A 17329-nucleotide genomic window follows, 5' to 3' on the forward strand; every position below is an offset into this window, starting at 1 on the left:
ATATTTATTGCCATGATAAGTTAGTGGAGGGCAGCATGGGGCGGGGGGCTGGCCATGAAGTACTCTAGAACCTTGACCTCAGGTGGGGTGTCATTGCCCCTTTCTACCCACTGGCCACAACTGAGTGGCTGGGGGCACTCCTGGGAGGCAAGGGGGTGGGCAGGGGCCTCCATGGAGCCAGCCCAGGAGAGGCTGCTGGTTTATTGTCTGCGTATCTTTTCACTCCATTCTCCAGACTGTTCAAGGAAAATTACTTCCCTAATTGGCTCTTCTCTCCAACAAGCTGTAATGAGGCTAAGCTTCATTCCAAGGGTGCTTAACCACCCTCTGCCATCACTGGATGCCATCTGCAGGCCCTGTCACAGTCACTGCCCAAATTAGAGGGGGTTAGGAGCAGGGGGGAAGACCAAATATTCTTGCCTGCACTGGTATCAGAAGCCAGGCACTGCTCTGGTCCTGAGAAAATAAAGGGACCAGGAGACTTGCCCTCAGGGGATTCCAGATTTAAGAAGGCTGGGCGGGAGGAAGAGACACAGCCTTGCCTTAGAGAAGCCCCGGTCTAGGGGGGGAGATACATTACAGCCCTCAGAAAGCCCCAGTATGACGGGGAGACAAAATTCTGCACTCAATAATTTCCAGACAGGGTGGGGGAGACAGCCCCGCCCTCAGGGAGCCCCAGTCTGAGGGGAGACACAGCCCCACCCTCGGGGAGCCCCAGTCTGAAGAGGCCAGATAAGCACTGTCCTTGGATTAGGAAATACTATTTTTTCCTTGGGTCACTTACCCATTGGACAAGTACTTATTGAGCATCTACTGGGTGTCATGCTGCATTTCCAGCACTGGATTGAAGAAATAAGTCTAAAGAAAAAGAATAAAGGCCCTGCCCTTATGGAGCTCACACTGTATTAAGAAGGAAGCATTACCCACTTTCCCACAACCTCCATTGTCAGACCCAGCTCCAAGTATCTAGACTTGGGCTGCTGCAGGCCGCCTTGCAGGAGAGGCTGGTTTTATTAAACAGGATAAAACTAAACCCCTATAACAGAGAATCCAAAATGCAAGTAAGAGGATTATAATTTCCTCGATGCAGTTTGAGTGCCAGGGTGGTAAGAAGCTCTTCTCTAAAGGGGATGTGGAGACCCTGACTATACGCTCCTAGTCTGCTGGCCTCCATCACTTCCCACCACATCTCACAGAGAGAGCTTAGTCCCATGGTTCGTGGGTGCAAGGGAGGTTGAGAACAATGTGTAGCTGGGCAGCCATGTGCTGCTGGGCTACTATCCCATCACCGAGGGAGAATGGTTTGGGTTGTCAGCTAGCAATCTACTCCAGTATGAGACTTCATTTTCCCTGACATTCAACTACGCAGTCAGCTCCTGGGGTCAACGATCTCATCCACTTTACCTGTGCCCACACCTGGTACAGCACTGGGCGCTCAAAATACCTCTCAATTCATATGTTGATTCAGAACTAGGAAGCTGATATTATGAATTCTCTACTGATATGTGCCAAACTCAAGGGCTTAAAACAAGAACCATGTTATTTACTCTCAATCCTGGGAGTCAGCAATCTGGGCTGGGTTCTTACCAGGGATTCCTCACGTGGCTGCGGTCAGTGGCTTGACTGGGGCAGGATGTTTTCAGGTGAACTCACTTACACATGTCTGGAGGTTGGTGCTGGCCGTCAGCTGGGCCTTGTTGTCTCCAGCGTCTAGCAGGAGAGCTCAGCAAGAAAGCGAGAAGAGAAGTTGCAAGGCCCTTGAGGCTTTAGGCTTGGCCGTTGCCCGTGACTTCTGCTGTATTCTACTGAGCAAAGCCAGCCCAGATTCAAAGGCTGGGGAAGCAGTCTCTGTCTCTTGATGGGAGGAGTGGCAAAGAATGTGTGGCCAGTTAAAACCTGGTTGTCTGGGACTTCCCTGGTGGTCCAGTGGTAAAGAATTTGCCTTCACAATTCAGGGGACGTGGGTTCGAGCCCTGGTGGGGAACTAAGATCCCACATCCTGCAGGGCAACTAAAACCCGCACACCACAACTACTGAGCCCGCATGCCGCAAACTGTAGAGCCCATGCACTCTGGACCCGGGGCGCCACAACTAGCGAGAGACAACCCGCAAACCACAAATAGAGAGAAACCTGCACTGCAACGAAAGATCCTCACACCTCAGTGAAGACCCCGCATGCCGCAACTAAGACACGATGCAGCCTAAGTAATCAAAGAAAATAAATAAATAAATAAAATCTGGTTGTCTATTGCTGCATAACAAACCACTCCAAAACTAAGTGGCTTAAAACAATGACGGTATTTCTTTTGCTCATGAATCTTCAAATTGGACAGGGTTTGTGGGGACAGATCATCTCTACTCCACCAGCACTTCAAGCTAGGGTGGCTTGAAGGATGGGGGTGAGATGATCTGAAACTCACTCAGGTGACTGGGGGCTGATGTTGGCTCTCAGCTGACATCTACCTGGGGCTGCCGTCCTGGACACCTATTTGTGGTCCCTCTCTGCGGCTTGTGCTTTCTCCCAGCATGGAGATGGGTTCCCAGGGAGAGTATCGAGAGTCGGACAGAAAGAGAGTGGCAGATAGATGGACCCAGGCAGAGCTGTATCACATTCTCTTGGTGGAGGCAGTCACAATCTACCCAATTTCGAGAGGAGAGAAAATAGATTCACTTTTACATATATATATATTTTTTTAAATTTATTTTTGGCTGTGTTGGGTCTTTGTTGCTGTGTGCGGGCTTTCTCTAGTTGTGGCGAGCAGGGGCTACTCTTCGTTGCGGTGCACGGGCTTCTCACTGCGGTGGCTTCTCTTGTTGCGGAGCACGGGCTCTAGGCATGTGGGCTTCAGTAGTTGCAGCACGTGGGCTCAGTAGTTGTGGCGTACGGGCTTAGTTGCTCCACGGCATGTGGAATCTCCCAGACCAGGGCTTGAACCTGTGTCCCCTGCATTGGCAGGCAGATTCTTAGCCACTGCGCCACCAGGGAAGTCCCCAAAATAGATTCACTTTTGATGAGGAGTGATCAGGTCCTGGAAGAAATATTGCTGAGGCCAATTTTGCAAAATACAATCTAGCACACACTCCTGATTCTTCATCCATGTACCCAATTCCTGTGGTGCCCAGGAGTGCCAAACACAGAGTGAGGACCATTCACACAGAGTCTCTGCTTCCCAAAGGAAGTGAGTCACTTTGAAACCCCAAGCGTGGGAGACTGACAGCCTATCTTCAGAGGCATCAGAAGGGGGCCCGGGGGAGATGCCAGTACTGATGCCTGTCACACCCAAGAACAAAGAGAGAGTTCACATTTCAGCAGGCAGGATTCTCATTAGAACCTAAGAAGGATTTTTTAAAATAAATTAATTAATTAATTAATTTAGGTTGTGCTGGGTCTCGCTGCGGCACATGGGATCTTTGTTGTGGCACATGGACTTCTTAGTATGTGGCACGCGTACTTAATTGCGGCACGCATGCGGGATCTAGTTCCCTGACCAGGGATTGAACCCAAGCCCCCTGCATTGGGAGCACAGAGTCTTACCCACTGGACCACCAGGGAAGTCCCCAGGAAGGGTTTTTCTACACACAGATTTGTTCTGAGAGACATGCTCTCACTTGCCATCGTCACTGTTCTCCCTTCCTTCCTTCTACATCACTGGTTCAGTAGGGGTATTCCACGTGAGAGGACAGGTGGGCCAACACACAGCCCCCCAAAAGTAATGTCATTGGTGCTCTTTGCTTTTTGGTTTGGATGCATGTCTGGGCAGAGGAGGTGCTCACAAAAGTGTGTTGGATGTGAATGTCTAGACTTGCCTTATTCTCCCACTAGATCATGAGCTCCTGAAATCTGGGGCCTTGGCACATGGCACAGTGCTTTCTACAAAGTATGTGTTTATACATGTTTGATGAATGAACAAGTGAATGAATGAGTGAAAAATCAATGACTGCTAATTGCCCCCCATATCTTTTCTCACTTTCTTTTACAGTAAAACAAAAATTATAATTTATTGCTAGACACATAGCAATGTAGAATAGAGCATGCGTTTCCCAGTCTCCTTTGTAGCTAGGACGGGCCAGAACTTTGTAGCTAATTCTGGCCAATGACATGTGAACAAAAAAGTGTGGGATATGTTAACTTCCAGATCACACCTTCGAAAGAGAGAACAAGGCCCTCTTGCCTTTCTCCCTTCCCTCAAGCTGAGATGTGATGCAGTGGGGACACCTTGAACCATGTGGACAAGAGAACACCCCAGGGCTGGTGAAGCAATGAGCTAGATGGATCCTGGGTCTCTGACATCTCAGAGCTGCCACCCCAGCCCTTGACTACTTACACTCAGACTATTTTGTGAGAGAGAAATAAATTCCTATTTAACTTAGCCACTGTTACTGTTACATGGGGTCTCTGTTAGAACATCCGAACCACTATCCTAATCAATTCAGTAAGAAGGTGAATACATGCATGAGTGAATTTGTGAGTAAGTAAGTGACCAACTGAATGAATGTCTAAATTGTGCTGTTATGGTGACAGCAAAATAATAATAATAATATTTATAAAGCTTTAACAATTATAACACTTGTTTACTTAACAAGTAGTATGAAGGGGTCATGGGGTGGTTTCAGGAATGACTCAACAGCTCAATCATTAAGGACCCCAGGTTCATTCTACTTTTCCACTCCACCATCTTCAGAGTGTTGGTTTTTATCATTGTGCTTGGTGCCTCATGGTCACAAGGTGGCTACCACTGTGCCAGGCATCATGAGCTCACACAATCATGCCCACGGGCAGGAAGCAGGATGAGGGCCAGGGTGGTTAGATAGGATTATTCTCCAGAGTTTCCTTCTTTCAACAGGGAGGAAAACCTTTCCCAAAAGCTCCCAGCAGACTTCCTCTTGTATCTGTTGGTCATAACTGGGTCACATAAGCCAGCTCTAGCTGCAAGGGAGGCTGAGAAATGAGTACCTCAGTTTTTCAAGCTCTATGGTGGGAGGTGGGCAAAAAAGAAGGGAGTTACTGTGACATCAGTAACCAGCAATGTCTGCAACAGTGGCTAAGTAGGTGAATGAGTGAATAAATGAACAAATACTACATAGTAAAAAAAAAAAATGCTACTATGTCCTCTCAGGATCAGAATCCAAGAAGGGAGAAGCAGACAATGGAGGGAAAGGGATAGAGATGCTCCTGTTTTGTTTTTTTTTAATTGAGGTATAACCAATTTACAATGTTGTGCCAGTTTCAGGTGTACAGCAAAGTGAATTTGCCATACAAATACATATATCCACTCTTTTTCTCCTTGGGCTTAGAGGAAAGAAGGAGGTCAGAGTTTCTGCAGTCAGAGTGGGTGGAGAGGATGGTAGGCTCAGAAATGACTAGATGGATCCAGAGTGGACAGGGAACCTGGAAGCTGGGCGGGGTGACCCACATGACAACAGGGGAGAGAGAGAAATCCACCCTGGCCTGAAGATGATGTAATTCCTGGAAAAGGGAACAGGGCTCAGTCAAACCTAAGAACCTGGACAGAGCCTGGGGGACAGACAAGGGTGCTGCGTCCCAGATGTGGGCAGTGGCCCTCAGATTAAATGTGTGTTGCAGGAATCTATCCTCTGCTAACCCAGAGAGACAAACAAACAGTGATTCTGGCTATGAGTGATGGTCCTTCATGCCCAATTCTTTACCCTAATAGCAAATAACACTGGAAGTCAGAGCTTCAGGACCCTAAGAAAATCAATCAATCCAAACTCCCTCCATTTTACAGGTGGGAAGATTGAGGCTCAGAGACAGGAACTAAAGAAAGTCCATGGCAAAGCCTGGGCCAGAACCCAGGTGCCAGGACCCCGGTGTCTACCCCTCCCGTTGGGCATTACATCGCTTCTCACGGCAGAGCCACGGCCTCAATGGAGTGACTCAAGGGAGACAGACTGGGGTTCCCCAGCCCATTCTGAAATGTTGGAGTGGGGAACAGAGCCCTCACCCCATTCTGCCACAGCCTTCCCCCCACCATCACACAAGATGCAGAGGGTTGGTAGGGGACAATGGCTGGCCAAGAGGGGGTGACCTGCCTGCAAGGTACTGAGCTCCTGGCCACTGGCACAGTTTGGGCAGGGCTGGAGGGGTATTTTAGGGAAGACTCTGGCCAGCCGTGGAGGGGGTGACCAGAGGTCCTCTTCAGCGCTGAATCTCCAGACTGAGTCAGTTCTCACCAGCCACGAGGGGCCGGGCCCTGCTCAGGTCTGGTGGCAGCAGATACCTCTGCCAGCCCTGGAGGCTGTCCCCATGGTGACAGGTAGGTGAGAGAGAGGCAAGAGGAGAGACGTTTGGAGGCTTCCAAAGGTGTGACTGTGTGCCAGCAGGGGTGTGGTTAAGGCCACAGCGGAGGGGGCTCCCACAGAGGCAGGCTGCTCACTTCCCTCAGAGAATGGGGGTCTGGACAGAGTGTCGGAGACAAGGACTCCCACCTCACCACCCCACCATCACTTCTCCACAGGCCAGGAGGCACCAGACGCTGCACTTGCCTCCTGCCAGAGTCCCCACAGCGGTAGCAGCCTGTGTGTGGGGGAGATTGACCTGCTCTGCTTCTCAAGTTTTAGACAAAGAAAAAGGGCCTCAGATTCCCATTTCAGCGGGAGGGGAAATGGGGAATTTTCACCACCCCCCTCCCCCATCTTGTCCCTATCTCTGGACCTAGGGTGAAGAGGTGAAGGGACATCTCTGAGACCCAGTTAGGTCCTGCCTCCCACCCACTTCCACCCTCACTCCAGGAGAGGATGTCCAGGGTTGGCCAGTGACCTCCTGGAAGACTTCTGGGTTTACTATGCTGTCCCCACCACCAGGGTAGAAAGGCCAGGCTGAAGAGGGCTTTTCTGATGCCTCTGGGGAGCCATGGAGGGGAGGAGCTCCTCCCCGCATCCTTGTAGCTGCCATCCCCCAAACCCCCAAGTCCACATGTAGCCACCTCCCACTCGGAAGCCATCCTCCCTGAGGACTGTCCCTCTTTCCTCCTCTGTCTTTGGCTCAACACTGATGTCACCCCACCCTGCTAAGACCCCCTGCTTTAGGTCTCAGCCAGACCCCAGTGGGTCCCACTCATCTCCCACCACACCACTGGCACAGCCGGCATCTGCCCGCCAGCGCCCCACAAGGATCCTGGCCTGCCCCTTGGCAGGGGTGGGCCCCAGTTCAGGGATTGGGGGTGCGCCTGGGTAACAGGGGTCCCCAGTGCTGGGAAGGGGGACAGAGACAGAAAGGTGCTCAGTCCCACAAACAGAAACAGGGCTATGTCGTTGGGGTTCCCATTGACCCCTTTGGGGGAGCCCCCTTTCTCAGGAACACCCCACCCTCTCACTTCATTCAATCCCAGAGCTGGAAGACCCTTTAAGTTTAAAGTTCCCCATCCTGTCCCCCAATTTACAGGGAAACGGAGGCCCAGATGGGGCTGGCTTACTGGAGGTCACAAGCCAGAATTTGGGTCCAGGCATCCCTGTCCCTCCTCTCAGCGCTCTTTCTACTTCCTGGGCTCGGTCTCTGTCTCTCTCCACCTCTCCTCAATCCCTCTCTCTCCCTCTCTCCCGTGGAAGCAGGACACCTTCTCTGACCCCAGTCTTGAGACAGAGATCAGCACAGGCCTGGATGCTTCCAGTCAAGGGTCTGAGAGTTTCCAAGGGGCTTTCTGCCACCTGGGTCGGGAAGGAGTCTGGGAAGGGCCCAGAGGCAGTTCTTGCCCATCCCCTCCAGGCCTTGTCCAGGCCACACAGGCCAGCCCTCCCACTCCCCCCGCCCAGTGGGTGTGTTTGTCCACACACTCACCTTGGCCGGAGTGAAGCCTCATTAAATGGCCCTGCATTCATGAGAGGGAGGGAGATGCCAGCACTGCACGGGGGCTGCCAACACCACGGCGTCCAAAAGAGGGCATGCACACGCACTCACCCACGTGCCAACACCCATGCACGCGTTCACACACTCACACATGCACAGGGCTTGGGCATACCTCAAATGTTAGTGTTTGTTGCTGCGAGTAGTGTTATTCTTTCTCCTTGGGATTTCTCTTAGTCAAAACCTGGCTTAACAACCCACCTCCTCACTCCCGATCAATGCAGGCCAATTCTTCTCCCTTTCTTTCCAACTATCTGTTTTTATTTGAATACATCAGCAGGAAAAAGATTTCGAGGCCTAAGTTCAAAGCCCTTTCCCAATCTCTGTGATGTGTAGTTATAAAAATAATGCTAAGAACAGAAAGTGACCTTTATGTATAATCTATAGTCCTTGATGACTTCTGGCTTTTCTTTTCTCGAGAAAATAGATTTTTTTCCTGGTTATTAAAAATAATACATGTGCTTGTAAAAGTATTCAGACAATACAGAAAAGTCTAAAGATATGAGTCAGAAGCATCTGAAATTTCACCACTGAGAGAACGACAGATAACCTGGTGAATATTCTTCTGGACTTAAAAAAAAAAATGCACACACACACACAAGTACACACAGATATTTTTATATAAAAAAATGCCAGAGTAATAAGCATGCTCTTTTCTAGTCTGCCTTTCTCTCTCAACAATACATTATAGACATCTCTAAATGGCAGCAGCGACGTTCACTGCGTGGACATTTGGCACTCGCAGCCTCTCTGACTCACGCTCTACTCTACTTCTCACCACCTCACAGTCGAGAGTGAATTGGTGGGTGTCCTGGGAGGTGGGGACACTGAGAGTGGGGCTCTACTTAGCACAGCATGTGTAGGTGGAATGGGGCCTTGCAGAGTGCTGAGTCCATTCGGCCGAGATTTGGCTGGCCTCAGGAGGCCTCAGAGAAATGGGAAACTCAAAATATTTTTAAAGACCAGAACTACTAGAGAGACAGGGTGATGGATGGAGTGGTAGGATTTGCATTTGCGGGGGGGGGCCTGCCAAGTTGACCTCAGAGCACAGAGACCTGCTGGGTGCTGACAGGGCTCCATGCCCAGGAAAGGTGAATTTGGGAGCAGGCAGTTCAAGAAGCAGTATGGAGGGATACCTCCATGTGGGGTTGGGGTGAGTTCAAGAAGAGTTTCAGCTTTTTTCTTGGATTTATTTATACCCAACCTCTTTCTAAAAAGGTATTATAGTAGCTTTCCACAAAGGACATATGCAAAAAGGTCAGGCAGCTAGAAATAGAAAATCAGGCCCGGGAACAATTTCCATCTGAAGTGAAGGGCCACACAGGAAAGGGCCCTGCTTTTCCCAGCTCCTGGGGATGAACCGGTGAGAAAAGCAGAATGATCCCAAAGGGGAGGAAGAGGAGAGGATCTGGCTGACATAAACAAACACTGCACCAAAAGTCAGAAATCTTGGGCTTCCCTGGTGGCGCAGTGGTTGGGAGTCCGCCTGCCGATGCAGGGAACACAGGTTCGTGCCCCGGTCCGGGAAGATCCCACATGCTGCTGAGTGGCTGGGCCCGTGAGCCATGGCTGCTGAGCCTGCGCGTCCGGAGCCTGTGCTCCGCAACGGGAGAGGCCACAACAGTGAGAGGCCCGCGTACCGCAAAAAAAAAAAAAAAAAAAAAAAGTCAAAAATCTAGATTCGTCTCCAGGTTCTTTCCCTTCCTAATTGTATGAGCTTGGGTAACCACAGCATCTTTCTGAGCCTCAGTTTCCTCATCTGTAGACACGAAAGTAAAAATATCTGAGTCACCACAAGTGCATAACACAAGACTCCGTTCCTGGAAATTACCTGACCCACCTGTACAATTTGCATTGAGACCCGCCCTTGGATGGGATCAACTTCATGGTGCACACCCTGCATAACTGTACCCCTGGGAATAGATCATCATTAGAGGAGGAAAGAGAGGGAAGAACCAAGGAAGTACGTTTATGGTGCCTGCCAGCCCCTTGCCCTTCTGAAGTGGGTCCACGCACAGTCTCTCTGAAGCAGTGGCCCACAGGCAGCCATGTTTTATATTCATGACCCCCTCCTCCAACCCAGTGGATTGGATCAGGGGTGGCACTTAACCCAAGGGCAAGTTATCAACAGGTTTCCCAGGGATGTACGTATGACCGGGCACAAAATGGTGGGCCAGTCGAGTGGGCTCTTTCTCTCGAGAACTTGAGTCTGTGAATGCTGGGAGCTGTCACTGGAAGGTTGTGAGGGAGACTTAGAGCTGGAGATGTCTGGAAAGCAGAAGTCATGAAAGCGCAGACACTATGAGTCAGGAGAGAACTGCATGGGTAAAAAGAAGCAGATGCTGGAAAGTGGCTGAGTCACGCCAGGGTGGTTAGCGACTGCTGTTGTAACAAACCATCTCTAACCTCAGGGACTTAAAACAACACTTATTTTATTTTACCCCATGACTTCATGGGTCAGGAATTTGGGCAAGCTGGGCTGGGCAATACTTCTGTTCCCTGTGGCATCAACAGAGGTGTTCAGCTTGTGGATGGGCTGGTCTGGAGGGTGCAAGGCAACTTCATGCCCATGTCCGGTGCTTTGCAGGAGACGGCTGGAGGTCTGGACTCAGCTGGGATGGTCTACTAGAGCCCTTCACGCAGCCTCTCCAGCATGTCGGTCTTGGGGGAGTTGGATGTCCTACATGCTGGTTCAGGGCTCCCAGAAAGAACATTCCAAGAGGCCTGAGCTGAAGCTGCAAGGCATCTTCAACTCAGAATGTCACATTCTATGGGCCAAACAAGTCACCAAGACCAGTACAGATTCAAGGGGAAGGGAATTAGAGTCCTGTTCCCTATAGGTAGGATAACAAAAGATTTGTGGCCATCTTTACTCTGCCAGGTGAGGAGCCATAAACTCCTAAAACTACCTTGAATGCAGAATACCCATCTGGTTTAAGAAATTCATCCCTGTTATGGCTCTTGTGTTTGGCTTTCTGAGAAAGTCTATCCCCCTCACTACATAGAGCCTCACAGTAATGCTCCTGTACTTGAGTGAGGTCGAGTGAGTCTCTCTTCCTGGTACCCAATGAGCCAACCCAACGCAGTGGTGGGCTCCAAGCTCCAGAAGAGAAATCCCAGGTGTGGCAGCAACAAGTTACCCAAGGTGTGAGCTGACAAAGGTGGGCATGGAGCCTGCAGTCTTGTCACCTTTCTGACCCTGTTTGCCCATCTGAAACAAGGAAATGAAACTCTCTGCTCTACCTACCTGTTACTACCGAGTAACACGATAAAGTCTCTTCCTGTTCTTTGCCTGATCTCCCGGTAGTTCATATCATGACACATCTGCCCTTGATTTGGGATCATGTCACAAACCTTCACAGGGAAGTGAACGTTCCCCATCACTGCCTGTCCCCATGACCTTGGCAAGCCTGTTTCTCCCAAGGAAAGCATAGGAGTAGATGATTGAAATAAGTGACTTTAAGGACATCCCAGCTGTGAAATTTTAGCATTCTGAGAGGTCTGGGAAAAGGGAAAGGTTGGCACAAAATGATTTGGGGGCAAGTGGGCAGCTAACTGGTGGTGAATAAGGGAGGCCAAGTAGAGTGCAGAGTGGGGCTTACGGGGCCAGGACAGAAACAGAGATTGGGGGTTGGGGGTGGGCAGTACAAGGGTATAGGAGGGATGGTGGGGCTGGGTGTTGAGAAGGGAAAGGGCAGAGTTCTTACAGGTAGTGGATCAATTTTATTCCTCCTTCTTTGTCTTCCTTCCTCTTCCTTGAGCCTTCTAAGTTTTTTTCACCCCTCGTGGCCTGTGCGTACTCTGTTTCCTCTGCTTGGAAGATTCCCTCTGCCCCCCAAAGGCTAACTCCAATCATTGTTTAGGTATCTTCTAAATGTCTCTTCTTCAGAGAAGACTTCCCTGGAGCCCCAACCCAGATAAGACCCTCCTCTTACCTTTTTCCAGAGCACCAATTTCCCTCACAGCATTAATTGTGCTCATAAGGATACATTTCCCAGTGCAATTATGAGCTTAGTGTCCACTAAACAGGAGCTTCCACGAAGGCAGCATTTAGGAGTTAGTTGGGTTGGGCACCAGGCTGCAGGTCCCCACTGTCCACGCCACAGAGCAGGAGCCATGATGTTGGGGCCGAAGGGAAGAAGGGCTCCCTCCAGGGGCCTGAGGGGAAACCCCAGGCTCTCACCCATACCCCCTCCAGGCCCAGCCCACCTGCCGCCAACACACACCGCCTGACCCGGAGCGCTAGAACACCGCAGCTTTATTGATTGAAACAACCGCGTCCGCAACTAGAGGTTACATCTGGGGGGTGTGGGGGGAAAGGGGAACAAAGAGGGGGCAGAGGCTGGGGCGGAGACAGAGAGCAAGGCAAAGGGGTGAGGATGGGGTCATGTGACTAAAACAACCCCAGTCCCTTTCACCCGTTAATGAGGGTCTCCGGTTGTGCTTTTTACCTTGGTGGTAGGGTGGGCCTGGGCACGGAGGGGTTGGCTTTCTCCCAAGTCTGGAGGCCGCAGGGCTGGAGCAGTCCCCTCCTTCCCCTGCCCTTTCTCCTGGGTTGGAGGTAAAGGCCTTGGTGAGCTGGCTACCCTGGGGCAGGAAGGATGCTTGGAGGCCATGGGTGCAGAGGGGTCAGCAGAGTTGTGCTGAGATGGTGATGATGGGAGCATCTGTGGGGGGATGCCAGGAGCGAGGGCATTCCTAGGGGTGCCCCTGGGAAATGAATGCAGGTGACATGAGGGGAGGGGCTGGTGGTGGGCAAGGGCCATCTCTCTGGACCTCAGCTTTCTCACCTGTACAGTGGGGACACTGGATTAAATGGTCTCTAAGGTCCCTTCCAGCTCTAAGGGTCAAGGGATCCCCAGGAAAGAGTGGTCCTTCTGCCCTAACACACACCCTCACACACACACACTCTTACTCAGGCATACACCCTCTCTCTCTCACACACACACACACACACACACCCCCTCTCATCCACGCACACACACAGCAGCACTGACTCAACAGAGAGGGGGTGCTATCCTGCCTTTGGAATTGAGGAGGGCTCCCCTGAACCCAGAAACTCAACCAGTGGCCCTACAGGGACCCTCCATTGCAGGTTCACCCACCCCATTCCTGAGGACCCTGAAAATACCCCCGTCCCCCTTGAGCTGTCCAGAGAGAGGAAAACACAAGGATTAGCCCTGCTCCCCCAGGTTCCTCTGGTCCTTAGGGGGAAGTCAACAGGATAAGGACACCAGGACACATTGACCTTCATTCCCAGCCCAGGCTCATGTGAAGACAGAGGGGAGGGGAAAGAGAGTCCCTTTCATCTGGGAGCCTGGGGGAGGGCAGCAGCCACAGCCAGCGTGGGCAAAGGGCGTCAGCCTCCGTGTGGCACCCAGGCTTGACCTGGGGCAGGAGGGACCGTGGCCTGGGATGCGGGGCCAGAATTGGGGGCAGGGAGACAGTACCTCTCCCAGTGCAGGGCCCAGTAACATCTGTAACCTCTGTACCGGCACCCAGAGAGAGGGATGTTTGACCAAGCTCCTCCTTGCTGCCTGGCATGAGCAGTGGCCAGAGGTGTGACAACCCCAGGACTGTAGTACCTGGCTTCCAAGGCTGGCTCCACCTTAACTGTCTGTGTGACCTGGGGCAAGTCCCTCCCCCTCTCTGGGCTTAACTCTCATTCTTACCATGAGAAGTTAGGATCTCTATGCCCCATCCCAGCACCGACAGCCTGAGCCAGGGGCTTTCACTGAGCATAGGGAGAGGGCAAAGTGAATGAGAAAGAAGAGTCAGAGCTATCCCAGAGAGGGCAGAGGCGGAAGGAGCGTCCCAGGAGCAGGGGGCTTAGTCTGCAGGCTTAGCTCGGCACCCCGGGTGGCCGTCTATGGTTCCAGGGGCAGGACAGCCAAGCTGAGGCTCCCTGTCTCTTACCTATACAGCACCTGGCCCCAGGAGTCCCTTTGTCCCCCAGACACCAAGCTGGAGGGGACAGGGGTAGAGGACCCTAACACCCTGAGGGCTGACCCTGGACTCCCTGTTTTAAGGCCACAAAATGCCTCAGCCACCCTGACCCAGAGGGTGAGACTGCCACTGGGGAGATGCACTGGATCCAGCCAGGCTGGTCTCCCCCGGGCTGGGGGTCCTCATGGGCCACCAACCAACACATGGACACTGATACCCACTGGCACACAGACACTCATGGCACAGGTGATGCTGACACAGAGGTGCTGACTCATAGGCACACAAACACTGACTCACAAGTCACCCAGGGACACACAAAGACACTCATTCCTTGCAGGACCCCCCACCACACACACACAGGCTAGCACCCCCCTAGGTGCTCGCATCACACACTGTTAATGTCAGCACACACTGACACCCACATCCGCTGCAGACCTGCTGGCACATGCAGACACACGCAAGGACCAAGGATCTCAGCGGCTCCCTCGGGCACTTTGTTAGCCCAGGTCAAGCCACCCTGGAGTCAGGGCTGCCCCGGTCCCACCCCAACCTCCCTCTGGAAGTGCTCCCTGGTGCTCCCCCACTCTGCACTCTCTGTCCACATGACCATGTCCCCTCTCTCCAAACAGACCAGAACTCAGAGGCCATGTGTATGTGCTTCAGCTCAGCTGACATATGCTGACTCCCTTTTCTGTATCCAGCTCTACAGATGTGGAGGTGAACAAGGGAGAGAGGGTCTCCATTATGGAGCAGCCAGAGCAGGGGACAGATGTATTCAAAGGTCATCTGAGGGCAGTAGGCATGGGGCAGCATGGAGCCCCAAGGAGGAAGCGCTCTGATCTCCAGCACCCACGCCAGCCGGGGCCCGGGGGAAGCACCTGGCAGGTGACAGGCCAGTGGTTCCTACTCTAGGGTTCTCCTGAGGAGCTTTCAAACATTTCTGATGCCAGGTTGCACTCCAGTCCAATTAAACTGGAATCTCTGGAGAGGGCCCCAACCATCGGTGCTTTCTAAAAGAATCTCTGGTGGTTCTATTCTGCTGGGAACCACTGATTTCTATAATCCATTCCGCTAGGCAAAGCCCGTTGAGAGATTTCCATAACAGACCCACTTGTGATGGGCATGAGGGTGGGATGGGGTCAGGGGAGGGTTGGAAGGCTCAGAGGAGGAGCTCACAGTCTAGTTGGGACAACAGACCCTGCACAGATGGGACAATTAAGAAGCAATACCTGCAGAAAAATGGCAGCACGTTCTGGGAACCTGGAGCCACTCATTTCGGACAGAGGCCTTGGCTGGGCCGGGAAGGCAGCCACGCTGGTCGGGTATCAGGAGTCCCCACTCCAGCCCTGGCCTGGCCACCCACCAGCTGTTGGTGATGATGATAACACCAGCCTGGCAGAGCTGAGATGGGCAGCGCTTACTTTGGTTTCCTGCCTGCCTCCTGGCATTGCAGTGCTGCCTCTTCTCTGCAGCTGTCCCCACCAAATGCTCCAGGAGGAGCCCTGTGACACCTCCACCAAAGATGCCTTCATTTCCATAGGGTCATCTGTAAGCTCTTTGTCACCCATAGGGGATAAAAGGTAGAAATTCAGGTGGTAGCAGGCAGCTTGAGACTACAGAATAGGGCTGAAGTGGCATATATGGCCAGCACTCCACAAACATTCATGTCACAAATGAAGATGGACATACTGACCTACGCAGGCACTCACAAGAGACGGGGGTTAGACCCAGCCTCACATATGGATAACTGCACACGCAGATACATATTTGCACACACTCCTGCTAGAGATATACCCACAGTGGTACACAGACAACAGATGGGCCCACACATGCTCACACGTGCACACCCACACAGCCACATGCACACACACGTGATGACTCACCCTGGAAGGGGTTGGGCCTCCTCTCTCCCATGGACCGCTAGGAGGGGGGCTCAGGGATGATGGTGAGGAGGAGGTCTAGGTCCCATCATGTTCGTCTCAGTCTCCCAACCCAGGACCAAGGACACGGAGCCCTTTCCCAGTTTTGGGGCACAAGGCTCGGCTCCCAGGGAACATGGTGACCAGCAACTGCCCCACACACCACCCCCAGCCCTACAAACCCCTCCTCCTTCACTGACCCTGGGCGGGGAAGGGAACAGCCTATTAGACAGTGCTTTGCGGTGGAGGAGGACAGGGCAGCCCCCTACACACACCCCGTCCAGAGCACCCCTTCATGGCAAGTATATAAGAAATGGAGGTTCCACTCTACTCCTAAGATCAATGTCCAATATGGGGGCATGAAATCATAAAAGCAGGACTTCTCCTCTGCCCCTCTCGGAGCCAAGCCTCACCCCAGAAAATGGCTTGGCCACCACCCCTCCCCCCTGGCTCAGCTGGGGGCTGAGGTTAGGCCAGCCGAGCAGGGCAGGGACTGTGTTCTCAGGAATACAGCTGCTTGTGGGGCTGGGTGCAGTGGGATGGGGACGGTGGGGAAGGGGTCAGTCTCCAGACTGTCCGGGCCCAAGACCCTGCGCTAGGTCCCTTCGAAGGGGGCACAGTGAGGGGCGGGATATGACATCCCAGGAATGAATGGGTCAGGGGATATTGGTGGCCTGGGCTCTCCGGCTTCTGGCCTTCGCTCTGGGAACAGTTGTGTGCAGCTGGTGCCTCATGTCCTTTGTCGTTCGCAGAGTCAGTCCCGCTTGGCCCTCTATGACCCCGGCCTCCTCCATTCCAGGGGGCCCCAGAGTCCAGCCAAGGGCAGGGCTCCTGTGTCTGCTCCCCTTCTGGCTCCTTCTGGTAAAGCCACGGGGCTGAGCTCAGCCTTGAGTCAGGGACAGGGGAAGGTCAGAAACACACCGCAGGTGCAGCCAGGACAAGGCCTGTGTGGCGCCGAGGTCCCTGGAGTGGTGGATGCCATTCAGGCGAGTCCCGTCTCTGCAGCAAAGAAGATGCTGGCAGGTCAGATAGAAACTTGTGCTTTAATATATCTCTGTGTGTGTGAGCGTGGGTGTGTGTGTGCGTGTGTCGAACAAACGTCTCCGGGGCCTCAGTGCTGGGCCGCTGTCCTTGTTCTCTGCTCATCCTCACAGCCAATGCAGGCCCCCTCACTGGCGGGCGGCTCTGCCCCTGGGCACCCCGGCTGGCATGGGGTCAGTCTTTGGTACGATGCGGACACTTTGGTGTGCCGGGGGCGGGGTGGGGGGGCCACGAAGCGCTCATCATCTCTGCAACGCCAAGAGGAAGATGGCCATGGGCCCCCAGAGCTGTGGGCGGGACTGCCAGGGGGCTCCACTGCCCGGCATCACCACCACTGTGACGGGAAAGAGAAGGGAGACAGGCCAGGGCTCCGGTCAGCTCAGCAGGGCCAGGGAGGGCTGTTCCTCTGCCCCCTCTCTGTGCTCACAGACACACTCGTAAGACATGAGGTGGTGTGCTCTGCCTGCTGGGTCCAAATCCTGGCTCTGTGGCTCACTAAATAAGACACAGAGCAATTCACTCAACCTCAGTGGCCTCAGTTTCCTCGTTTGTAAAATGAGTC

General features: G+C 52.8%; 1 protein-coding gene across 4 annotated transcripts in view; it reads right to left on the minus strand.

The window, feature by feature from the left end:
* Window positions 1-12118: 12118 nt before the first annotated feature.
* Window positions 12119-17329, minus strand: part of MDGA1 (MAM domain containing glycosylphosphatidylinositol anchor 1) — a 57782-nt gene continuing 52571 nt past the window's right edge. For 2 of the 4 annotated variants that reach the window (XM_060308005.1, XM_060308004.1), the window contains one exon: window positions 12119-12571. In XM_060308005.1, the coding sequence (XP_060163988.1) occupies window positions 12444-12571 (128 nt within the window). In that variant the 3' untranslated portion in view covers window positions 12119-12443. Of the gene's footprint in view, window positions 17102-17329 lie in introns of all 4 variants that reach the window. The other 2 variants (XM_030870849.2, XM_030870848.2) reach the window with 1 other exon arrangement.

This window comes from Globicephala melas, chromosome 11, assembly GCF_963455315.2.
Source record: "Globicephala melas chromosome 11, mGloMel1.2, whole genome shotgun sequence".
NCBI lineage: Eukaryota > Metazoa > Chordata > Mammalia > Artiodactyla > Delphinidae > Globicephala > Globicephala melas.